This window comes from Podarcis liolepis (genome assembly GCF_965112155.1).
Source record: "Podarcis liolepis genome assembly, chromosome: 2".
Taxonomy (NCBI): domain Eukaryota; kingdom Metazoa; phylum Chordata; class Lepidosauria; order Squamata; family Lacertidae; genus Podarcis; species Podarcis liolepis.
Genome location: NC_139555.1, coordinates 63,301,815 through 63,312,859, shown reverse-complemented (window position 1 = coordinate 63,312,859; position 11,045 = coordinate 63,301,815). Strand labels below are relative to the sequence as shown.

The 11,045-nt window shown below is 46.0% G+C and overlaps 1 protein-coding gene across 1 annotated transcript; it reads right to left on the bottom strand.

Annotated features, from left to right (window-relative positions):
- Positions 1-2,682: 2,682 nt before the first annotated feature.
- GPX3 (glutathione peroxidase 3) lies at positions 2,683-10,332 on the bottom strand. Its single transcript, XM_083488537.1, has 5 exons — positions 10,118-10,332; positions 5,550-5,703; positions 4,499-4,616; positions 3,967-4,066; positions 2,683-3,023 (listed from the first exon to the last, which is right to left on the bottom strand). The coding sequence occupies exons 1-5, from the start codon at positions 10,202-10,204 to the stop codon at positions 2,808-2,810; spliced, it is 675 nt and encodes a 224-aa protein (XP_083344663.1). The 5' UTR covers positions 10,205-10,332; the 3' UTR covers positions 2,683-2,807.
- Between the last annotated feature and the right edge of the window lie 713 nt (positions 10,333-11,045).

Sequence of the window (11,045 nt, the reverse complement as noted above, 5' to 3'; positions counted from 1 at the left end):
CCAGGGCAACTGGATACAGAATGGATTCAGGATGTCAGATTCTAATGCTATCACACAGTTTTGCAGTGGGAAAACTGGTTTCTTTTCTTTAACAGGGGCAGTTTTTAGTATGATAACACAGAACAAAAAAGGATGAGCTCTAACCAGAAACCCCTTCTGTTCCATTTTCACCTAAATAGCAAACTCATTAGGTTGCCTTAAGCAAGCCTCTCTCTATATATGAGAAGAAGATTACTGACTCAACTTAGGGTTGTCATAAAGGATCATTGTGTGAATGGCTTTCGTACCCTCTAAAGGCACTCTATAAATTGGGGTGCCTAACCTGTATCCCTCCAAATGCTGCTGAACCACAGTTCCCATAATCCCTGAGCACTGTCAGTGCTGCCTGGGATGGATGTGGAGGGTCTTGGCTTAGTGAGAATGCTAGTGGCAGTATAGACAAGCTCTCATTTTGTTGAGACTGTAACCTAGCTAGAGGATCCAAATTCTCCAAGGAACACACATCTTGTATTGCCACCAGATCTGCACCCTTGCTTAAAGGAGAGTCTCTCACAAGTTGCATTGAGTGCTTGCTGTTTTTTTAATTATTATTATTAGGGAGTTTTTCATACACAGGGTGGGTGTGGAAGCAAAAGAGGCTAGGATCATGGGGCTGATCAGAAGGACTGCATCTCTGCAAAGGTGAGTTGTGGGGCAGCACGAATGCACTAGAAGAGCTGCTCCACTGTCCCTTCGCAGCCTTGGGCTAGGTCCACCCTTTGGGAGCTTTCAGACCCAACCTTCATACTGATGCATCATCTTGTCCCCAGATCCCTCTCTCCTGTCATCCACACTCGGAGGAGGCAATGCCATCTTTGAGAAACTTCAGTCAACATAACCTCTCGGCCTGGGAGGGTCTGTTCAGTTTGCTGTGGAAGGGAGGAGGGCTGTGCCTTATCCAGAGCTGTCCAAAATGTGGATCCCATCTGTTAGCAAAAGATCTTCCCATCCCTAACAGGAGCAGTGTGAGTTGGGTTCTTATAGCAAAGGGTTGCAAATAAAGATCTCTGAGACCTGATAGTGATGTGAACCAGAGGCAACCAATATGGTGTTTTCTAGATCTTGTTGGGATATGACTCCTATCATTCTTGACCATTAGCCATGCCTGATGGGACAGATGGAAGTTTTAGTCCCAACAAGAGCTGGAGAGCACTGCGTTGGCTGCCCTGGTGGAAGCACTAGTCTGTGAAAGCTTATGCAATCATAAATTGGCATAATTGAGTTCTATAGATAGAAGTGAGTGTGGTTTGACTTACAAAGCCTGATGGCTAAAGACTGCTGAATATATATTTGCATATAAATATGTTAACAAAGAGGGGGGGGAAGAGGTCCCTCCCATACTTTTAATGTCGTAGTATCAAAACCAAAAGACTACTTTGTGTGTTGTAATATACAGTGGTACCTTGGTTCTTAAATGCCTTGGTTCTCAAACGCCGAAAACCCGGAAGTAAGTGTTCTGGTTTTCGAACAATTTTTGGAAGCCGAACATCCGATGCGGCTGTCGGCTATTGTTTCCAGGGCACCTGCACCAATCAGAAGCAGAGCCTTTCTTTTCGAACATTTCGGAAGTCAAACAGACTTCTGGAATGGATTAAGTTTGGCGCTTTGTTTTTGCTATTTATTTTGCGTTTTTGTTTTTGAGGCTTTTTTTGTTTATTTGGTTTGTGACTGTGTGGAACCCAGTTCAGCTATTGATTGATTGATTGATTGATTGATTGTGTGACTACGGAAATGGATAAAAGCCCCCCATCCAAACAATGACTAGCATCAGTGCAGGTAAAATAATAATAATAATAATATTTTTTATCACCTACAATACTGTCTTACTTATTTTATAGTACAGTAATTGATTATTGCTTTCATTTTATGGATCAGTGGTCTCGTTAGATAGTAAAATTCACATTAAATTGCTGTTTTAGGGGTTGTTTTTAAAAGTCTGGAACGGATTAATCCATCTTGCATTACTTTCTATGGGAAAGCGCACCTTTGGAATGGACTTCCGGAACAGATTAAGTTTGAGAACCAAGGTGCCGGAAGACTGGAGTAAATTTACGGACTATTTGAAAAGTATCTGTGAAGACCAGACGACGTTTGTAGGTTTGCAAGAAGTTCTGTGAGGAGTATTATTGGAAGTATTACAAAAAATAGATAAGGGAAAGGATAATTTGTTAAGAGACTTAAAGGCAATATAAAGTTAAGAAATATATAAGAAGTGAACAAAACGGTGGATTATCAGAGGTGCTGATGGAAGTCAAAAAAGATGGTATAAGTGATAAGTTTTGTGGTACATTTTATAATTTATATGTTAAAATCAATAAAAATTATTATTAAAAAAAGCGAACCAAGGTACCACTGTACTCAGCTTTGATCACAGAATTGTAGAGTTGGAAGGGACCCCAAGGGTCATCTTCGTCAACCTCCCTGCAATGCTACCAATGTGCTATGGTGGGCTCAAAGTTGGAGTGATGGCAGGGAGAGATCCCACTTACAACATGGTGGGAGCGAAGCCTAGAGAGGGACTGGAAAGCTGAGGCCCACTTCCTCTTCCAAAGTGTGTTTGGAAAAACAGGTCAGTCGAGGAAGGGTTGCAGTCTGATTTTGAATAAACTAGTCCATATTTAACATTATATCTTAACCTTTGGCTTTTGGTCAAAGGAAGTTCAGTTCCTTTTTCTGTGATTTGAGGATAAAATGTCTGGTTCTGGATAAAGCAACAGGTCTCCCCACCCCCACCCCTCCCATCTTATTTCTCTACATCTACATGACCTCTAGCCCATTGACAGGTTCTGCTGCTCTCTCATGTATTTCAGGATGTCGCTCTTCACAGTGCCAATGTTGGTCCTGTGTGCCCACCTCATCACAGGCTTCCCGTCCGGACCAACCAAAAACTTCTCAAAGTTCCACTTGATATCATGGACCTTCAGCGGTTCCCAAAAAAGTTTCTTGGGGTCACCAAAGCTTTCTAAAGGAGGCGGGCAGGAGTTCTACCAGAGAGAGAAAGAAAAGCATTATTTACTTTTCTGTGGTTAGAAATGGAGGCAATTTGAGAGAAGGTGCTTTAAGAAGTACAAAAACAAGCTTTTTGTCATTGGTCTAGTGGTGTAGGGGAGATGTAGACAGCTGTGAACAGGAAGAGAGGAGTCTGAAATGTACTTCCTGACAGCGACATTTGAGCCTAATAAAGGGCCAGACTACCCTATCCACAAGTGGATAATGATGCTGCAACCTGTTTTGTTCTTAAATGAATACCAGTCAGGCGGGAAGAAGGTGCTTAACCCCTCCTCACCAGCTGCTTTTCTGCTTAAAATTTCTCCCCCTCCCCAGCTGCTTTTTTCTCTCTGCCACAATAAAAAAATTTCTTCCAGTAGCACCTTAAAGACCAACTAAGTTGGTCTCTCTGCCACGTTCCACATAGGTGCTTGCCTATCTAAAAACTTGTAATTTTCATGGCAGCCTCACCCCTGACATTTGCTTAAAGAGAACTTACTTTCTTGGATCCCGAGTTATATTTCCATTAGTGGGATTGCCATGATCTATTTATGGGAGGGAACTGTGTCCATTGGAGACCCACACTGGCAGAAGAGGGAGAGAAAGGGAGGCACTTCTCTCTGATTTCCCCTTATGGACCCCTGCTCCATCTCTTAAGGTCTTTTATAGGAGACCCCAGTCCTGATTATAAGAACCCTGCTGAATCAGGCCAAAGGCAATTCAGCATCCTTGTTCTCACAGTGGTCAACCGTTGGAGCAGATTTAGTGGGGGCACAAGGGGAAAGGAATAAATTGGTTAGAAATGCCCCCCTGTCTCTCAGTGAGAGCACCATCGGAGCGTAGTTCTGTTTGGGGAATCCTTGGCTCCAAGCTATTTCCCTTAACATCTTCATGAGCCAGAATGAGAGGTGGTAGAGGTTCAAAGGAGCCGATACAAACCTTCAAGAAGGTGTAGATTCTCTGTTCTTTATCCCCATTCACATCTCCTTTCTGAAAGAGCTGGAAATTTGGGACAAAACCTCCTCCAGGCCTGACGTATCTGGAACAGAAGGAGCAAGTTTAACCAGCTCTTTCGCAGAGAGGCTGCAACAAGAAAAAGTTTCTACACTGTTCAGAGGACAGCCTCCTGGCCCCTGCTCAGAATCTATTAGGCACAGTCCCTCCTGCCCAGCCGTAAATATCCTTTCCATTCCCTGCTCTCACGCAATCACTATTTCCAGGGAAGTGTAGGTAAGTTCCCTAGAGATTAAAGAGTCTGTTGCCTGCCCCTACCTTCTTGCCAGAAGGAGAAGAGAAGTGAAAATTAGCAATACATGCATGTGAGTCTGCTCTGGGGTACATGGTAGAGCCACAGGAGAAGGAGATAGTGAGCAACTGTAAGCACTAAAGACAAGAGGCTTTCTAAATTAGCCTGTTGTGCAGTGTAGAGTTACCTGGCATAACCATCAGGTCATGCAGTAGGTGTACTCACCTCAGTCCTGGAAGGATTTCTGCGTTCGTGCCAGGTTCTTGTTTTCCAAATTGATTGCATGGGAAACCTAGGACAACCAGTCCATGATTTCGCAGCTCATTCTGTAGTGCATTCAGTTCTGCAACATAATCACCAACAGAGCAAAATCCCAATTCAGACTCTAATTGAATTGCCACAGTCCTTGCAATCCGCTGCAATTTCAGCTACAACCTGTACTCAAATACCTGCCATTTGAGGATCACACTTCTGATGGTGACAGCTTATGCCACAATAAAAAATGGTTACCATTTAAGGTGTCAAAAGAATTAATACAATCGGCTATCCCTCTAGAAGTCACCTGCAGGACTTAGCTCAACAAAAAACTTGGCTCAAAGCATACTTATATGACGGAGCCAACCTGAAGTCAACAAGAGGCAGCGTGGCATCTCTGAACATTGTGTTGTGCAGATGAACCTCCAGGAATGGTCCATTTGGTCCACCATGCTGTTCTCACAGTCGCCGACCAGATGCCCATGAGAACTGGGCAAGCAGGACCAATGCACAATAACACTCTCCCCTCCTGATGCTTCTGGCGGCTAGTATTCAGAAGGCAGTATTGCTGCTGACCATCAAGACAGAACACCGCCATCATGACTAGTAGCTACTGATAGCCTTCTCCTCCATCAATTTGCCCGATCCTCTTTTAAAGCATCCAGGTTGGTGGCAATCGCTGCATAAATTAACAATGCGCTGCCTGGAGGAGTAATGTATCTGTCCTGAATCTCCCAAGGGAAAGGCAAATCTGCCTAAGTGTAGATATGCCTGGACTGAGGCTCGGAACCTGTGCTTAGGCCAGATCTCATCTGCTGCACGTGACGCAATAATAAAGAGGAAAGTATCACAGAACAGAGATGATCCCTACCAAATAATGTTAGCTAATCTTCATGCTTCTGGGCTTAAGAGGTTTTCTCAGTTTCTGACATTGCTGGAAGTCTAGTGCCTCCCATCAAAGGTATCCACTACTAGGGCATGTGCTGCTAGCTAGGCTTCTCTTCCTAGCTGAGAATCTTACCAAGGTACTGCATTGTGAGTCCTCAGTAGGTGGCCACATTGACAAAGAGGACCATCCTCCCCGAGTACTGCTGGAAAGGGATGTACTCATCGCCGTTTATGGTGAGAGCCCCATAGTCGTAGATTGTTCCTGCTTTCGTGTTGTAGCAGTCCACCTGGAGGGAAACAAGAGAGACTCTACCTGAAGAAGGATAAGGAGGTGAAAGAAGGTACTCTGGAATGCAGATCTGCACCAGGGCTTTTCTAAGAGCTGCTTTGACATTTCCACAAGTGTACCTGGATGCCCATACCATGGAAGGAGATCGGACCACAACAGGGGAGGGGGACCTCAGGCCAAATGTTCCATGCAGGTCTTTTTACCAGGCCTTCGGGACTCTACTGGCCTTGCTTGCCTGGCTAAACTGTGCCCCAGAATTCTGAAAACAACTCTCGATTGCCTGGCTAGAGAGGGATGTGTGAGCATGTGCAGAACGCAGCCTACTGTGCAAAGATTATATTCGTTGCTCCTCCCACTTTTGGCTCTTGCCCTGCTCTCCTCTGGCATGTGGCCTCTGTCAAATTGCCCAGAAGAGAATGCAGCCTGAGGTGGCCAAAGATTCTCTACCTCTAGAGTAGTATGAGAACCAGTCGTCCCACACAGTCTAAATGGGTGGCAGTGAGCTCTTCAGTGACTTCCAGCTTTACAATACAAAATACTGCAGGGCTGACAACAGCACCTCTGTCTGCAGGGACTTGGGAACATCAGGGCTAGCCCAGATTTCCCCTGTGCATGGAGGAGAGTCTGCCTGTGTCTGCCCCTTCCCAAGCTCAGCAAATGCACGGTGGCAGGGTGCATGGCTCGGGTGCAAATGCCCAGTGTGTCTGGATGCTCCTGATGTAGTGATAAGAGAAGCCATCCCTGCTGAACTCCCTTCTTCTTCAGAGCTGGCAAAAAGGCACAGGGGCATCTTCCAAGCAGAGGTGTTGACAAACCTATGAATGTATTTAGAGGAAGTGTATAATGAAAGCTGAAATAAATACAGTAGGGTGGGCACACCCTTCTGGTGCTGGGTGCTGAAAATATATCCCATCCTCAGTGGTGAGGAAGGGAAGAGCTAAAGTTATTGGTAGAACACCTGTTTTGCAGGTCCTGGGCTCACTTCCTGGCATCTCTGAGTAGGGCTGGGTAAACTCCTGGCCTGAAACTCTTGAGAGCTGTGTTGCCAGTCATACCTGCCAACTCCCTGGGTGCCCGAGCACCCACAAAATTTCCCATGAAGGGGCCAGGCACCCACAAATTTCAGTGCCAGGGCCATGCACGCTGCATGACAGCCACGGCTCTGGGCACCCAAGCTGGCACTCCTGCTGCCAGTCAGTACTGGTCTGGACCGATATAAAGCAACATCCTATGGCAGAGCAGTTTATAATTGGTGACTGAAGAACTGCCCCCACCACTTAGCTCTTGATGGTCACCTAGAAACACATGGTTACTAGGCTCTGATCGGTACACTTCATCATTTGCTCTGAACTTCTGGTTCACTGCAGGAGAGAGGAAATCTATTTGCGTCAGAAGCCACAGATCAACCACTGCTAAAGCTGTTTTGCTTTTCCAGTTTGCAGGGACAGCTGCTGGATGACAGAGATGGGTCCCCTTTACTGTAAGCCAACCCAGATTTGTTCCTGTTCGAAGTTTTGTTCCAAGTCAAATCCTGGATTACAGCCGTGGAATAGGAAGGGGAATGTTAACTGTGGAGGGGGATTAACACTTGTGTACGTCTTTTGGCTCTAAACAAACCAAAGGCACGCCGCACAAAAAATACTAATCGAAGACACAGAACAAGAGGAGTCAGTTTCTGAGACCAGTTATTAAGCAGCGGTAGAAGGTACAAGGGTAAAAATAGCATTGGCCAGCGAACCCACAAAAGATGGACAAACATTTCAACCATTGTAAACAGCTGAAATACAGAGCACAGGAATGAAAAGCTTGGAGAAGCACTGTCATTTCCTTGGCTTTTAAAGACAGCCAAGCTGTTTCTCCATCAAATGCTGGGGATTGCAACTCCCATCAATCAGCACAGTAGATTGCTGTACAGTGGTACCTCGGGTTACATACCCTTCAGGTTACATACGCTTCAGTTTACAGACTCCGCTAACCCAGAAATAGTACCTCGGGTTAAGAACTTTGCTTCAGGATGAGAACAGAAATCGTGCTCCGGTGGCACGGCAGCAGTGGGAGGCCCCATGAGCTAAAGTGGCGCTTCAGGTTAAGAAGACTTTCAGGTTAAGAACGGACCTCCAGAACGAATTAAGTTCTTAACCCGAGGTACCACTGTAATGGGAACAGGACAGGAACAGTCTACTTAGGCTAGATGTATTTGTGACTGGGAGCAACAGGTTTGGAAGCCCTTCTCTTTCCTTCCCATAAGAAAAGTGACGGTATCTTTGTACCTCTGCAGCACCATCCAATGTGTTTGCTCTGCCGGAAGCCCCACTGAATCCAATGCCGTCTCCTAGCAAGTATGCTTGGCATGTGCCCCAGTGGGCATCTTGTACAGCAGGCATGAGGCAACTTTGGCCCTGCAGTTGCTAATGGACTGCAACTTCCATTGGCCTTGATACTGGCCGTTGATGGGAGATGCAGTCCAGCAACATCTGGAGGGCCAAAGTCTCCCCATCCCGCCTCACAGCTGCTGTTCTGGAGAGAAATGGAAACATACAATTGTGGAGTTGGAAGGCACCCCGAGGGTCATCTAGTCCAACCCCCTGCAATGCTGGAATATTTTGCTTACAGGGTTTGAACCCACAACCCTGAGATTAAGAGTCTCGTGCTCTACCAGCTGAGCTAGGAATGGTGATTTAATATTTCCACACCACTTGTTTTTGCACTTAGGTAATGCTTCCCCGCCATCTTTCTGTGACCCACACAAGTTGGTCTTGTGCATTGGTGCAGGTATGAGCAGAAACTGCTTTAAATGGACCAGCAACAAAGTGGCAATTGTGCTTCCCTTTTTTTAGGCAGATTATATGTGGCTTTCTTATTAATAATTAGATGTCACTGAGGTTTCTCTCACATCTCTGCCACACTATCTGCCTGTGCAGATAGCCCTGGGAGTAAACAAGTCACATGGGACCTATCCTATCTTGCCTAACCTTGTCCTTTGGACTGATGACATTGGTGCACGAGTTGCATCCATCTCCCGTGCTTTAGACAGCAGCTCCCCCTTTCCCTGCTCGAGATTAAAGTTCCGTGCTACAGAGGATCTGCCTGACCTGAAGCACTATATCTCCGGGTTCCTCTCCTGCCCTAGGAGGGATTCAGACATCAGTTAGGAGATAGGGGGTGAGATTCGCACTGGGTCCTTTGCAACCATAGTATCATTTATCATAGCAGCTATCCTGTGAGGTTGATCTTTTGAGTTTCACAATAAGGCAAATGGGTATTTATAGCATTCCAGGCAAGAACCTAAGGATGTAAGAAGGACCCTGCTGGATTGGACAAAGGACCATGGCTCCGTGGCAGGACACCTGCTGTACCATGAAGAAGGTCTCTGGTTCAATCCCCGGCATCTCCAGGTGGAATAAAATAATTTTATTATTTGTACCCCACCCATCTGACCGGGTTGGGAATACACACACACACACACAACCGCATCTGAAATTCTGGAGATCTGCTGCCAGTCAAAGTAGACAATACTGAACTAGATGGACCAGTGGTCGAACTCAGTATTAGGCAGGCCCCTAGGTTTATGCTCCTCTGGCCCATCTAGTCCAGAATTCTGTTTTCGTGGTGGGCAGCCTGCTGCCTTTGGGAATGCCACAACCGGACCGTGAACCTCCATAGCCCTCTCCTGTTCATGTCCCTCAGCGACTAACATTCAGACACATGCTGCCTCTGATACTGGACATCAGATATAGCCGCCGCAACTAGTAGTCGCTGATAGGGTCAGCCTCTGTGGAGGTGTCTTATCGTTTAAAGCGCTTGCCCAGCAGCATCCAGGTCAAAATTCACAAGATCATCCTGATATAATCATCCTGGAAAATGTGAAATTTCTGTTCAGAAACTAGCTTAGCGAGACAGAGAAACAGCCTGCCAGCTCCCATGCCTGGGAAGAAGGGGGACAGCGCAGGGACAGGCTGATCATAAAATGCGCGCCATTCCTTTCACCACTTGATAAGAAGCCGCGAGTTTACACGGCTAAAAGAAGCACTCCTTTTGTCCTCTGACAATGCCCACAACAATACTGTATAGGCTCAAATACATACCCTGATCTAGAGACACAGTTTCAAAGGCATTGTGGGAGAGGAGCTGAATATAAACTGGGACCTGCCATTCTGCCCATAATTTTGTGGTATGGAATCTCTGGTCCCTACGCAGGCCAGATCAGGTTGGTTCCCACTGGCTGAAGATTCATAAGGGGTGCTTGATTGTGCAGAGAGTATTATGTTATATAAATCACTAGGCAGCTGTTGCTCGTCCTCACCAAACCCTGCTGTCTGATACTGCATGGTTTCAAACCAGAATACAAGAGCTGTCAGATCCCAAGTTATCTTCCTGTTTGAGCCCCACTGAATGGTACTGCAATATCTTACCTTCTGTTGCTCCTGTCCCAGATTTGGCTGAATTAAGCCAGCCAAGAGCAAGGGCAAAATCCACGTGTCCTTATGTCTGCCCCTCATGGTTGTGGCAGCCACGGGGACAAGGGGGGGGGGTAAGCACCCTCCCTTTGCTTCCCCAGAGGGCTACTGCTTGCCGCAGGTGTCTCTCTCTGTCTCCGCCACTCAAACACTTTAGCACCTTCCAGCAAAAATGCTGCGATAAATAGGGTGAAGCAGAAAGCTTCTGGCCAATCCTGGAACAGCAAGGACTTGTGGGCTGCTCCTGCAAATATTAACCGTGTAGGCTCTGAACTCGAGAATTCCTCGCAGATTGGTGTGCCATGTGCTGTCTTAGGGGTGAGCTCACGTAAAATCCATCTTAGAGAGAATGTCAGTGACCAGAATTTGGACTAGAGAGAAGATTCAAGAATATAACATGTCCCCTGTTATCTGCTGGGAATTGTAGCTCTGTGACACACAAACCGCAGCTCCCGGGATGATTTGGGATGCACATAAATAAAGCTCTTAGGCTAAAATTCTATCTCCACTTATCTGGAAGTAGCCTTGAACTCAGTAGAATTTACTTATGAGTAGGTATGCACAGGCCAGTTAATATCTCTGTATGTTCTTTTCTGCATTTAATGTCATTCTGGCTGACCTCCCTGCTCACAATTCATCTAATGATTTTGAAGGTTCTCTTCCTAATGTTGCTATGTGCAATATGATTGATTCAAAATGGTATGAATGAAGATGAATGAATAGATTTTGTGTATCGCTGTGAGCTCCTTGCAAAGGTTACCAAATAGAAAAGCCCGTGGATGACTATCTTAAATAAACATGAACTTAAAAGTGTGAGATGTGAAAGCAACATTTCTTGGAAGAAGACAGGGCAGTTGTGCCCTTTTGCCCAGAAGCAGCCTGA